Raw genomic sequence first — 14,863 nt, forward strand, 5'->3', positions numbered from 1 at the left:
TTCCTCCTAATGCAGGACAGTGCTAGACCTCATGTGGCTGGAGTGTGTCAGCAGTTCCTGCAAGATGAAGACATTGAAGCTATGGACTGGCCCGCCCGTTCCCCAGACCTGAATCCGATTGACCACATCTGGGACATCATGTCTCGCTCCATCCACCAACGTCACGTTGCACCTCAGACTGCCCAGTATTTGGCGGATGCTTTAGTCCAGGTCTGGGAGGAGATCCCTCAGGAAGCCATCCGCTGTCTCATCAGGAGCATGTCCAGGCGTTGTAGGGAGGTCATACAGGCACGTGGAGGCCACACACAATACTGAGCCTCATTTTGACTTGTTTTAAGGACATTACATCAAAGTTGGATCAGCCTGTAGTGTGTTTTTCCACTATAATTTTGTGTGTGACTCCAAATCCAGGCCTCCATTGGTTAATAAATTTGATTTCCATTGATGATTTTTGTGTGATTTTGTCGTCAGCACATTCAACTTTGTACAGAACAAAGTATTCAATGAGAATATTTCATTCATTCAGATTTAGGATGTGTTATTTGAGTGTTTCCTTTATTTTTTTGAGTAGTGTATATTAAAACGGGAATTCAACAGTTGTTGCACTATGCCCTCTAGTGGTTTTCTCATGCAATTGTAATTTACGTTGCATGCAAAAAATACATTTGTAAGGTAATATTTTTACAAAGATGTATAAAAATAAATAAATAATTAATAAATAAATACATTTTGGATAAAACTTTCGCTAATAGTATAAGCTGTAGTACAAGCTGTTCAATAAAGACAAACCAAAGTCCAACTACCGAAGAAATTTGTTAGTCACCAGGCTGCCATATGATCCGTGACCGCCCCCCGTTAGAATGTCAGCCGTCATATGTGGCCTGCCTCTCGGAAAGCGACACCCCTTTCCCCGTTGTCGTCCAACTGAACCAGAACACGTCATCTTCCCGTTTACCGGCGGTCTTCCTCTGCTCTTAAACTGAGTTGTTGGTAAAAGTTACCGGTCAGCAGGAAAGTGTCTCTGGACGGGACAACATGCGCTCCTTAGCGGCACTAGCTGTCATTGTGGCGGCTGCAAGTGTCTACCTCTACCTGCTGTCGGCGCACCTTCCCCCGGGACCGACGCAGCTCCAGCCGGGGTCCGAGCAGGCGGGTGAGGCCGTCCAAGAGTACAGGTAGCAACACAAATATACTGTCTTTAAGACAAACACACAGTCCTATCTGACATTACTACGGCCACGTAAATACTTTAAAAATCTTAAATAACCATTTGCCTTGTACAGTGTAAGCCTGTAAGGTTTTATCTAGTAAAAGGTTAGTTTTTTCGCTTTTATTATCATAGGAATCATAATTCTAATAGTGATTCTATTTTATCTTACCAACACGGAACTAATAATCTATCATATTTGAATAGTTAGCAGCTTGTGGACCTCACTGTAATAAACCAAAGTACTGTTATGTACCTTTATCTTGGCATGGGCTTGTATGATATCCTCACAGTGATAGTTTTGAAATACAACAGTTTAACATTGTTTACACAAAAAATGTAAAACTAAAATGTACAACATGATGTAATTGCTTTTATGCAAAACAGAATTGCAACAAAAATTATTTAACATATTCATTTTTAGTGTTATAACAATTTTATCTGTAAGTGTGGTTTGGGTTGCAAATTAACAAGTGTGGGGCCTGTAGAGCCTCTTTAGGAATAACAGTAAATAACAATAGTGATAATAAAGACATATTTTTAGTACAAATGTAACAATTAAAAAACATTTACAAGCATTTGCCATTACTAATAAATGAAAAAGATAATACTGGTTGTTGATGCTGTTTGTGATGTCACTATGACTGTTTAATTGACTTATTTTCTTCCTTTGTTATTTTAGGGTTTGGAAGCTGAAAAGTTTAGAAGCCCTAATCTAATCCATTTATTCCTTCATTGTTATTTTGATGCGTAGTCTTTAATACTATATAAATAATTGACTGCTGATCATTTTGGTAGTTTTTTCAAGTGTTTATTCTACAAAACACCGTTTGTATTTTTTGGTATTTTATTTGACCTTTAATTACTTGACTTTTTTCCTTTGCTGTTCCACTTGTTATCAAAACACAAGTATAAGATGCTGAAATTAGCTGGTTAATTAGTCAGGCAACTGGCTTATGTGGCTAGCCTGCAGTCAACTGCTTAGAAATAAATGCCCCTAATAGCTTGCTAATATATTTTCAATACAAAACAAAGGTTTTGGGAAGCGTTCATTTAGTTTCTACACTATGACTGTCAAGAAATGTTTTCAAAATGAGCAATTACTTTTTCTTTTAAGCAAGAAAAAAATGTTCTTCTATCTACTCCTTTTAGTCCTTTGGAGGTGAAGTAAAATGGTAAAAATAAGAGGGATAATCTTGGGGCAGCTGCCGATCTTTTGATGAGCCACTCGTATCTATTTTAAAAGCCCAAGGGGATTCCCCGAAGTCAAGAAACCTCCTGACAAGTGACCCATAATCCGTGTTTACCTTCCTCCATAGAAGTGAATGGGATAGAGTCACCATGAAGGGAAATTCTGCAGGTGAAAAGGCAGAAATTAGTTTTGACTAAATGAAGAAATGTTACAGATGTTTTCAGCAGTAGAGGTTAACCTTTAAGGCATTGTGTGTAATAACATATTTCAACATAAACATAAATAAAATCCTGGTAGGTTACCGATTATAACCCTCAGGGTGCATCAACACTGAGTGAGTTTAAATATATAGTCAAATGTGTGGTTGCAGAGGGATGATAGAATAACACTGAGCCAGACACTGAGGCCAAATGCAGGAAGCATGTGTGTGTATGTGTGTGTGCGTTTGTATGCTTGTGTCCAGTAAATTGATATTACTTACATTATACTACTACATATTTCACAGCCTGTTTAAAATAAATATGAACATGACTAACTTATGCAGTCATGCATGTGTCTGAAGTCCGTTTTTGTATTTTTGGGTTGTTTTTTATTTCAACCAAACGAAACAGGAGAATTAAATTCTCAGTTTGGAGAGAGTCAAGTTTAACCTGATCTGATCCATGGGTAAAAGACTTCAGATGTGAATCCCCATCTATATTTCTCCAGGCCAGTGTGCAAGTATGTGGGGGTTTTCTGCTGAGGCAGGACGTCTGTCAGTCGTAAGCAAATTTATAAGTGTCCCTCCTCGAATATTGTACATACGGCCATTCAGTTTCAAGTGTCAGGCTGTTTCAACATCACCTTCCTGTAGACCAGTGAGAGAGCTGGATGTTTGTCCTCTGACCAGTAAAAATCAGCAATGCTGGATGTGAAAGCAGGTGGCAGAGGAAGCCAGCATCTTGAGTTTCAAGTCAGGGAGGGGATTTGGGGGGGGGAGTTGTCTGGGTTTTCTAGTCTCTTCTCAAGCCTACATGCAGTGATGCTATTTCCATCTTTGAATCAAATGTATCCAGTTACTCACTCAAAAAAACTCAAGAGATGATCATTTATTCTTTTATTGTTCTGCTTTAGCAGGTTTTCACATGTCTGGTTTAAAGTTTTTTTGCTCTGCTTGATATTTAAGTCAATTTAAACTGGATGCATTGATATGAAAATTTGGGCTGATATCAATATAATAATATATTAATGGCCACTAACCAATGTTCACTGATATTTTATATATATTTCCCTACCCTTAAGACACCATAAAAATAAGTACACAAATGGCAACAAGATAGAAATAAACATTGGCTATTAATATCAACCCAGTTTCATTTATGGGATAGATAGTGAGAAGTTAGAAAAAAAGCTAACATAATGAACTTAATGCCGATTTATCGTTTATCCCTTCTGGATATGCATCAGTCAGAATTCTGCGGGTGGCTTGTGTACAGCTTTGACATTACATAAATGTTTTAGCTGTTTCTGATTTCTTTAATTATGATAACAGGACAAACCCCCAGTCGGTCGTGGCAGATGGCCGCTCACACTGAGCCTGGTTCTGCTGGAAGTTTCTTCCTGTTAAAGGGAGTTTTTCCTCTCCGCTGTCGCTACATGCATGCTCAGTATGAGGGATTGCTGCAAAGTCAACGCCAGTGACTGTCCACTGTCTCTACATGCTCATCCAGGAGGAGTGAATGCTGCAAGTCACTGACTGGATGCAATCTGCTGGGTTTCCTTAGATAGAAAAACTTTTTATCCAATTTGAATAAATAACTGAATCTGACTGCACTGTTCAATGGTTAGGATTAATTGGAATGTACAGGGGTTGAACAATGAAACTGAAACACCTGTCATTTTAGTGTGGGAGGTTTCCTGGCTAAATTGGACCAGCCTGGTAGCCAGTCTTCATTGATTGCACATTGCACCAGTAAGAGTAGAGTGTGAAGGTTCAATTAGCAGGGTAAGAGCACAATTTTGCTCAAAATATTGAAATGCACACAATATTATGGGTGACATACCAGAGTTCAAAAGAGGACAAATTGTTGGTGCACGTCTTGCTGGCGCATCTGTGACCAAGACAGCAAGTCTTTGTGATGTATCAAGAGCCACGGTATCCAGGGTAATGTCAGCATACCACCAAGAAGGACGAACCACATCCAACAGGATTAACTGAGGACGCAAGAGGAAGCTGTCTGAAAGGGATGTTCGGGTGCTAACCCGGATTGTATCCAAAAAACATAAAACCACGGCTGTCCAAATCATGGCAGAATTAAATGTGCACCTCAACTCTCCTGTTTCCACCAGAACTGTCCGTCGGGAGCTACACAGGGTCAATATACACGGCCGGGCTGCTATAGCCAAACCTTTGGGCACTCATGCCAATGCCAAACGTTGGTTTCAATGGTGCAAGGAACGCAAATCTTGGGCTGTGGACAATGTGAAACATGTATTGTTCTTTGATGAGTTCACCTTTACTGTTTTCCCCACATCCGGGAGAGTTACGGTGTGGAGAAGCCCCAAAGAAGCGTACCACCCAGACTGTTGCATGCCCAGAGTGAAGCATGGGGGTGGATCAGTGATGGTTTGGGTTGCCATATCATGGCATTCCCTTGGCCCAATACTTGTGCTAGATGGGTGCGTCACTGCCAAGGACTACCGAACCATTCTTGAGGACCATGTGCATCCAATGGTTCGAACATTGTATCCTGAAGGCGGTGCCGTGTATCAGGATGACAATGCACCAATACACACAGCAAGACTGGTGAAAGATTGGTTTGATGAACATGAAAGTGAAATTGAACATCTCCCATGGCCTGCACAGTCACCAGATCTAAATATTATTGAGCCACTTTGAGGTGTTTTGGAGGAGCGAGTCAGGAAACGTTTTCCTCCACCAGTATCACGTAGTGACCTGGCCACTATCCTGCAAGAAGAATGGCTTAAAATCCCTCTGACCACTGTGCAGGACTTGTATATGTCATTCCCAAGACGAATTGAAGCTGTATTGGCCGCAAAAGGAGGCCCTACACCATACTAATAAATTATTGTGGTCTAAAACCAGGTGTTTCAGTTTCATTGTCCAACCCCTGTATGTACCTGACTTTTGTGTAGTGCCTTGAGACGACATGTGTTGTGAATTGGCGCAATATAAATAAACTGAACTGATCTGAATAACCGGAAGAAAACAAGAACAAAACTGATCATGTATTTTCTAGCCTTTCTGCAATGAGGTCATTAATCATTAATATTATGAACAGATGCTAAATGGCACAATGTCGGTGAAAGAGCAACTGCAGAAAAACAGGGTTTTACTATTATTTATTTTTACAGGCTTGACATGATATAACTTGACGGAATAAGTTTTATGCCGTTCTTATTTGCAAATGTTTCGTCCATGAATTCAGTACCTGCTCCTGAATCAATAAACACGGCCCCCTGGAGAGACAAAGAAGAGGTTTGAAAATGGGCAGGAAACAAGAAGGAGTAGGCAGATAGTTGACTTCGGCTCAGTAGAGACCTCCCTTCCTCTGCTGAGCCTGTCCTTTTAGTGGACACCTGAGTGCTAAATGTCCCTTCTCTCCACAATAAAAACAGAGCTTGAATCTTCTCCGACAATCTTTCTCCTCAGGGGTAATCTTGGTTCTGCCCATTTGCATGGGCTCACAATTATCATTTTCCTCAGTGAGAGGTGACCGACTCCTTCTCACATACCGGTGTGCAGAAACCTGAGTTAATGATGAGCGACCCTTCTCGTGGTGCTTCTCCTTCCTTCTCTCTGCCAGCCGAACATCAATGCGATCAGCCAAATCCTCGAGTTGTTTCAGGGAAGAAGGATAGTCACGGGTCGCTAGCTCATCCTTGATGTCTTCGTTTAATCCTTTCTTGAATGCATCCATTTGTGCTGCCTCATTCCAACGGCTCTCTGCGGCCAACAAATGAAAGTTAATTATATAGGTCGAGACAGGCTGATCACCCTGTTTGAGGGACAATAATCCTCTTGCAGCCTCACGACTTGGAATGACCAGGTCAAAAACTCGAATGAGTTCCTTGGAAAAAGTTTCATAAAGATTACAAGATGCAGACCTGTTATGCCATTCAGCAGTTCCCCACTGTTTTGCCTTTCCTGCCAGCAGAGATATAACAAACGCCACCTTGGAACGTTCAGTGGGAAAGGATGACGGCTGAAGCTCAAATGAATTTTACACTGAGTTAGAAAAGCTCGACATTGGTCTGAGTCTCCCCTGAACATCTCAGGCGGAGAGAGGCATGGCTCCCTTACCTCTGCTGTTGTCCATGTTACTTGGGCGTGGTTTCTTTGTGACGGTGGCGGCTCGAAGACAAGATTGCCAGAACGTAATGTGGAAATTATTTCCTCCATGCCGGAACCCAACCAGGAAAGAGTCTCATCAACGTGGGTACGCCACTGTTGTGCTGGCGATGGGTCCATTTTTGGCCAGATTTTTCTGCTATGAATCAGAAAAAGGCGGACCCAAGATTCACCCAGACACAGTACTGAAAGTTTAAAAGGTTTATTCAGCCACAGGAAAACATCACACAGGTAACACTCCTCACAGCTTCCAGGAATCACTGAGGCAGAAAGAGGGATTAGTGACTTGTAGTCTCTCCAGATTTTGCAGGGATCAGAAAAGTCACTAACCTGCTTTTGTCTTGAGTGGAACTTGAAACCCAGAGGGGAAACCTCAGTGGGTGGCAGGCAGTGATCTCCACAGCACAGGTAAGAATTGACTCCAGGCTGAATAATCCGAGGGCTAGGCTGGCTCAATAATCCAAGGACAGAAACAGTGTCAACGATTGGAACAAGCGACGTCAGGCAAGGGGCAAACAGAGGCATAAACCAGATGCAGGAAACAAGGTCGACAACCGAAATCCAAATAGTCCGACAGGGAGCAGGCAGAGGCATAAATCCAAAAGGCAAGGCAAGGCAAGGTCAAGAACAATGATCAGACAGGAAGGAATGCTGGATATCTACTCACACAATGGCTTTCAAAAATCTGGCACCGTCTGCTTGTCAGAGTCAGTATATATCAGGGAAGACACAGGTGCTTGGCATTCCACAGATTGCACTACACTGCAGCAGCCACCAGGTGCATCTAATCTGCTGATTGCAGCCAGGGAGACAGGGTAGAGCAGACGTGCCAGAATCATAACAGGGATCTAAAAAATCTGTTGTTTTTTGCTATTGAATACACTATAGCAAAGTGACTCTTTTGCACCAGTGCTCTTTTTGTGATATGCCATGTTTACTGATTGATCTTCAGGTATATAAATGAGATATACCAACATTTTTCAGTGGGATTTCATTTGTAAACATGTCTCTCTGCAGTAATTGGTGACACTAGATTTAGATTTTTGAACACAAATAGAAAATATTATGGTAAATATTTTGCAATCCAACCAGAAAATTAAGGAAAATAAATGTCTAGCAAAGCTCCTTGAAAGCAGTCAAAATTGACTTGAGAGAGAAACAAAAAGTGGCCTATAAACCTGCAATCGTTGTATAGACAACATGATTTTGGCCAAGGCACTTCAATCAGGTTAAGGTTGAGACTTTAAATTGACCATTTTGAAACAGGATTTTTTTCTTTTCTTGTCAGTTTGAATTACATTTCCTTGCTATGTTTTGGGATGATTGTTACAATTCCATCCAAATGATCACAATTTGATTTTACTAAGAAAAAAACAACAACAATTGGGTACTACGGTGTGTTCCTCTGTGTTCCTACGTCCAGGCTGAAGTTCCCGTCAGACCTGGATTCTCTGCGGGAACTAGCCAGGATGCTCAAGTTTTACAAAACAGAAAACTACAACTACGTTCTGCTGCTGTTCTGTAGCGCCTACCTCTATAAGCAGTCTTTTGCCATACCTGGCTCCTCCTTCCTGGTGAGACACACACCGAAAGAAACAAAAGAAAAAATGCAGAATTGAAAACTTCACTCCATGTAATCTGATGGAACGTTTTAACTCCGACAGTTTTTTCTGTCCTCTTTCAGAACATGTTAGGTGGGGCAATATTCGGACCTTGGGAGGGTCTGATGTTGGCCTGCCTGCTCGCCACTTTTGGCTCCACATTCTGCTTCCTGCTGTCCTCTGCGTTTGGGAAACAGTATGTGGTTCACTTCTTCCCAGAGAAGGTGGATCTGCTGCAGAGGAAGGTAGGTCTGTCTGTGCAGTTTTCCCTAGATTGGCTATTTGTACTGATAGCACTTTTTATCTGGGGTCCAGTACTTCAAAAAATAAATGCTTTAATCCATCAGTATTACATGGTCTCTACTTCTATTGAGAATATCAAAAATTTAACTCACTTACCAGTAATGATCTGGAAGCTTCAATCTCCATTTTTCCTGAGAGATTTTGTCTCAACTTGAAATTGTGCAGGACAGCCCAACATGAGTTAACTAGGTCAGGATTATTATCTTCAATAAACTTGCAGCCTGTGTTGTGCCAATACATTGAATTTTGGTCATAATATGGTTAAACGCCACTATGTGCCTTTTTAATAAAATCCTGTTTCTGTTGCAGCACACAAGCAGAAAAAATGCTCTTTCATATAAATTAGTTAATTATTTAGGTCTAAATGAGAACAGCCTTTGGGTGAATGAAAATCTCTTTAAATCTAAATCTGCCCAGTATATGAATACATTTGAGCTTAAATCTAAATGTGTTCCTAATGGCATGTAAATGCAAATTCTAATGAATCTAAGTGACTAAAGCTAATATAAAGCAAGCTTTTTTTTATGCATCTAACCTGTAGATCTTTTTCAGTTTTTGTCTAAATCCTAAACAAGTCTTACCTCTTGTTTTTTTTCATAAAATGTTTGCTAACCCTTTCTTTATATTTTATTTCCTCAATTTTTCCTGTTCCTTTCTGTTCTTTTCCTCCTGTCAGGTGGAGGAAAATCGTAGCAGCTTATTCTTCTTCCTCCTTTTCCTTCGTTTCTTCCCCATGACTCCTAACTGGTTCCTTAACATCACCTGTCCTGTCCTCAACATTCCTATATCCATTTTCTTCTTTTCTGTATTAATAGGTGAGCTCACTCACAAAACAAAAAATTTAAATAGAAAATCTGACGAGTCGGGGATCGGATCATACAGCCGCTGTTCTGCCTCCGCCTCCAGGTTTGATCCCATACAACTTCATCTGCGTCCGTACCGGTTCCATTCTGTCCCAGATCTCCTCCCTGGATGACATCTTCTCCTGGGGGACGCTGGCTCAGCTCCTGGCCATCGCTCTTATGGCCCTCCTACCCGGAGCACTGATCAAACACTACAGCAGAGCTCACCTCAAGGTGGACGGCATCAACAGCAACGGCACCAGTCAGATGGAAATCAGCCAGGACAAGAAGAGAAGATGACTGAAAGATGAGAAAGTGACTTAATGATAAAAGAACTCAGGTGGGGAATGAAACCACTAGATGTAGGCATGTGACCTTTTATCCATGCCAGAAGTGAGATTTCTGTAAGGTCACTCTAGTGACTCAGGACATTCAAGGTGTTTGTTTTGAACTTATGCTCTTATCAGGTTACGTTTCGTCTTTATAAAACTTTTCCAAATTATTTGAAATGTTAATATATAACAGTTACAATATAGTTTCCTGAGATGGGATTTAAAATTCTTTGGATTTCCTTTGGGAAAAATACCTTAGAAGCCAGTGATTCTAAAATATTTTTCCCGAATGGATAGAATGATTCACATTTTGTGGAAAAAAACTGTGAGCCTTGAGATGAACAAATCGTATAGTAAGGTTGCTAATCATGATTAGTTCCACCATCACTTATTCTGCAGTTTATTTGTTGAACAGATTTTTTTGTTTTGTTTATAAAGGGTGAGAATTGTCTCATTGCAGTAGCATCATTCAAAGAAACATCACAGACATGCTCTAATAGCAGATCTTCTCTGACCAAAGCAGAATTTAGTCAAAATGCTCTCTGTCGACAAAGGTGGGCTACAGTCATGTGAAAAAGTTAGGACACCCCATTAAGTATATAAAATCACCTGAATACTTAATGGAGTGTCCCAACTTTTGCACATCACCGTAGCTCATCCTTGCAGAGGATGTTTTTCACATATATCAGAAATTTTATTTTTGTAATTTTATTTTACAGAAGAGTTTTCCTTCAGTTTTTATTATTAAATCACGTCTTAAAGTATTGTTAAAGTAAATATTAATTATCCATATGTTAAAAAACACAAAGGCTGTCATAAGACAATTTTGGATTTGTTGGTTTCTTTTTATCTTCCACAGGGAGATTCCTAAAGCAATCTGAGATTACATTTTTATACTAAAATACTTTCGTTATTCTTTTTTTAAATCTTGAAACAATCTAACTGTTATTCAGGGTCTCTGTCTCAGAGTTTAAGGTGCTGCAGCTGAGTTACCACAGATGTATCCCATGAGGGCCTGAGTCAGCAATTAAGAATGCAAACTGCTTTCTATGAAGTTTTGAGTTTGAATTATGAGTTTGGGCCTTAGAACACCAGGGGCCAGATGGCTAAATGATGTGTAATGATAAAAAAAAAAAAAACATGCATTCACCTCCAGCGAATTCTGGGTCTTCCCAGACGTGCCCATTAAACCTCCAAATGGAAACATCCAGGAGGCATCCTGCTCAGATGCCGGCAACCCCCTCAACTGACTCCTTTAGATGTGGAGAAGCAGCAGCTCCACTTTGAGCTTCCCCATGATGATGGTTCTCCTCACCCTATCTCTAAACTTGAGTTCAGTCACTCTACAAAGGAAGCTAATTTCAGCTGTTTCTTTCTGTTTGTTTCTATCTCATGGCCATAAATAAGGGTCTGAACATAGACGAAGAGGTAAATCGAGAGCTTTGCTTTTTGGCTCAGCTCTTTCTTCAACACAACAGACAGGAGCAACATCCACATTACTGTAGACAAAGCCCCAATCCAGTTGTTCATCTCCCTTCGCATCCTACCGTCATTCCCCTGAGGTAGAGACTGACTTCCAACCCAAAGAGAGCGATTCATCTTTTTTCCGGTGGAGAACCATCTCCTCAGACTTGGAGGAGCTCACTCTCATTTTGGTCACTTCACACTGCAGACTATTCCAGTGTGCTCTGGAAGTTGTGGCCTGAAGAAGCAGAACCACATCATCTGTGAAAAGCACAGATGAGATCCTGAGGTTCCTAAACCAGATACCCTCCTGTCGACAACAACACCTTGAACACTAAAAAAGGGCAGCCCTGGTGGAGTCCAACGGGCACGACTTTGTGCTGAGATTGCAGACACAGCTCTTGTTTTAGGCATACAAGGATTAGATAGCCCTTCAAAGCCATCCAGATACCACATTTTCCCACAACATCCCCCACAAAATAACTGGTGGGGAAAAGTTGTTTGTCTTCTCCAGATCCACAAAACACATCAAGACCAGACAAGCATACTCTCAAAACGCCATAGAAAGTCTGCAAGAATTAAGATCTAGTCCACATTGCTCCTTCTGGATCTGAGGTTTTACAATCAGTCGGAGCCTCCACTCCATCATCCGAATTTTGATTCCTTAATAGTTGAAACACACTTTCCAGTTCCCTATTTTAAATATTGGGACCACCCTAGTATGCCACTCCAGCAATGTTGTTCCACTCCTCCATGTGACATTGAAGAAGCATGTCAACCATGACAGCTTTACAATGGCCAGAGCCTTCAGCAGCTCACACTGAATCCCATACACACCTGGCACCCTGCCACCAGGGAGCATTTTTACCACCTCAACCTTTGTGGTGGCTCCACCTTTTCCACGACGGCATGGTCACCAGATTCAGGAGATCCTACTTGAAAGTGCTACTGTCAAGCCCGACAACATCCTCAGTTCAGGTCCGCAGTTACCCCTCCAAAGCATACACAGCTTGGGATGGTCCCTGCTCCCCTTTCTGAGTTGCTGAACAGTTTTCCATAACTTTCTTAAGGTCAACTGAAATTCTCTCTCTATAGCATCGCCGAATTCCTCTCATGCTTGAGTTTTTGCTTACACCACCATAGAAGCAGGTCCTTCTGGCCACCCGGTACCTGTCAGCAGCTTCAGCCTTCAGGAGTCCCAAAGGATAACCCAGCTCAGACGTCTTGACAGCATCCATCACCACTGTTGTCCACATGTGGGTCCTCTGGTTGCCACCACAACAGGCACCGTTCAGGCCACAGCTCCTGGAAGCTGCATCTGCAGATATTTAACATGGCCCATGCAGAATCCATATCCCCAAGTGTACTTGCTACTAGGCCCAAGGTGGCCTAGGAGCAAGTACACTTATGAACCACCTTAAACACATAGTGTTTGTTATTGGCATTCCGTGCCTTGCACAGTAGTCCTATAACAAAACACTGCTCAGGTTCAGATTGAGCAGGCAGTTCTTGCAGATCACACATGTCTAGATAACATGGTTATGGACGCTGAGGAGCACCACAGAATCCCCAGATGGCACCCCTTCTAGGAAATCATCCAGAGACTCCGAGAAGGTCGGGTATATTGAACTGCTGTTGGGTGCATAAACAACCAACAGGTTGGTCCACTTATATATCCAAAAGCCAAAATGGCAGCTAAGATTTTATTTGGCGCAGCACTGTTTAAAACATGATTAATCAATGATGTCATAAGCTGATTATTCTTATAAGCAAAACTATAATGAAAATGTTCACCTCTTTGGTGAGTATCTTCTAATTGTTTAAACACACAATTTAGACATGAAACTCCACTGGGATTTTTGTATCTGGCCCCAGATGTTTCCTTCATCTATTCTGCTCAGTGATTGTTTTGAATCTAACAGTGTTGATACATTGTTATTACAAATATTTATGGATTGATAGTGTTCATTGCAGCTGCTTAAACCTCATAGTGGGGATTTGGTTTTTCTATGTTTACATATTTGAAGCGTTATGGTCAAGTCTTTTTTTCCTTACATCACTTAAACACGTCTTAATGTAGCTGTAACTTTTTTCACTGGTGAATGAAAAAGATAATGATATCATGGTTTCAACAAAGATTAAACAGATACTTATGGACTGGGTATATTTCATGGTGGCTTGGAGATCTCGGAATTGTGGGTATTTTTTAAGTTTAATTTGACCTGATAATATCCATTGTTCTTTTTTCTTCTGTTTTTTAGTACTATTAACAGTAAGTGAACCACCATCACCAACCATTGCTTTAGCACCACCTTGTATTAGAGATCATGTTTGATGCTAAAACCTTACTGCTGTTTTGCTAATCAGGACTGAGAAAGTTTTTCAGTCACACTTTAATCAAAAGCACAATGAAATTTAATTTTGAACTTCCATCCATCTATCACCTTCGCCTCTTCCAGATCAGCTCGTGGGGATAACAAATATAGGAGACAAAACCAGACATCCCTCTTCTTGGCAACATTCTTCTACTCATTCTGGGAGATCCCAAGGTGTTCCCAGGCCAGAATGGATGTATAATCCATGCACAAGTTCTGGGTCTTCCCCACATTACGTTCCTTTTGAACTTGTTTTGCCATTTAAATTATACTCAGTGGTCATAAGATTACATCATGGGGTAATGCTAATGTGAGATTCAGTGTTTTATGTAGAATTGGAAATTTTAATGACCTTTTAGGTTAATGGAAATATTCTGTACCCTAAATCAAAACGTTTTTCTATTATCTATGCTTTTACACCATCAGTGATTAGTTTTATTTGCAGTGTTGGTGTTATTTTGTGTTGTCTTTTTTTGTTAAAATGATCTCAATTTAACTGCAAATACTACATTGCCAAACATATTGGGTCACATCACCAAATCAATGAAATCTTGTGTTCCAGTCACTTCTATGGCTACAGGTGTATTAAGTTTGGTGTGGAGAACCTGGACCGGCCTGCAGAGTCCTGACCTCAACCTTCTTGATCACCTTTGGGATGAATGAGAGTAGAGGCTGCAGTTCTGGTTTCCTCATCTAGCTATGAACACACTCCTAAACCTGGTGGAAGATGTTTACAGAATAGTTAAAGTTGCTACTGCTGGCAACGGTGGATCAACAAACTGGATCTTAGAGATTAAGAATAGGATTTCATCAAAGCTAATGTACATGTAAAAGTAGGCTGAATACTTTTGGCAATATAGTGTATCACAGACTGAGTTTAGGGTTTCTTTTTTTGTAAGATTAAAAATGCCACATTTCAAGTTTCTAAAGGTATCAGACAGCTCAGTAAAACACTAAAAGCACTTTTTTTTTGAGGAGCTCTGTATCCGTCCTATTAAAAGTGTCTTTTTTATATTGTTTTCAGTTTAAAAGCTTTATGTGAGTTTGAAAATGTTATCTTGTTTTGACCAGAAAAGGGAAATACAAAGTGTTTTCAATTCTGCATATTGCAGTGTTTGCTGTGGAAAATGCAATAAAATACATATTGCCTAAGTTTGTCTTTATTGGGACACAATCATTATTTGACAATTGAGACC

General features: G+C 40.7%; 1 protein-coding gene across 1 annotated transcript; it reads left to right on the top strand.

The window, feature by feature from the left end:
* The first annotated feature begins 936 nt into the window (after nt 1–936).
* Nucleotides 937–14,819, top strand: LOC124859489 (transmembrane protein 41A-B-like). Its single transcript, XM_047352297.1, has 6 exons — nt 937–1,175; nt 8,174–8,324; nt 8,435–8,596; nt 9,331–9,469; nt 9,561–9,836; nt 14,230–14,819. The coding sequence occupies exons 1-5, from the start codon at nt 1,036–1,038 to the stop codon at nt 9,794–9,796; spliced, it is 828 nt and encodes a 275-aa protein (XP_047208253.1). The 5' UTR covers nt 937–1,035; the 3' UTR covers nt 9,797–9,836; nt 14,230–14,819.
* Nucleotides 14,820–14,863: the final 44 nt, after the last annotated feature.

This window comes from Girardinichthys multiradiatus, chromosome 22, assembly GCF_021462225.1.
Source record: "Girardinichthys multiradiatus isolate DD_20200921_A chromosome 22, DD_fGirMul_XY1, whole genome shotgun sequence".
Taxonomy (NCBI): Eukaryota; Metazoa; Chordata; class Actinopteri; order Cyprinodontiformes; family Goodeidae; genus Girardinichthys; species Girardinichthys multiradiatus.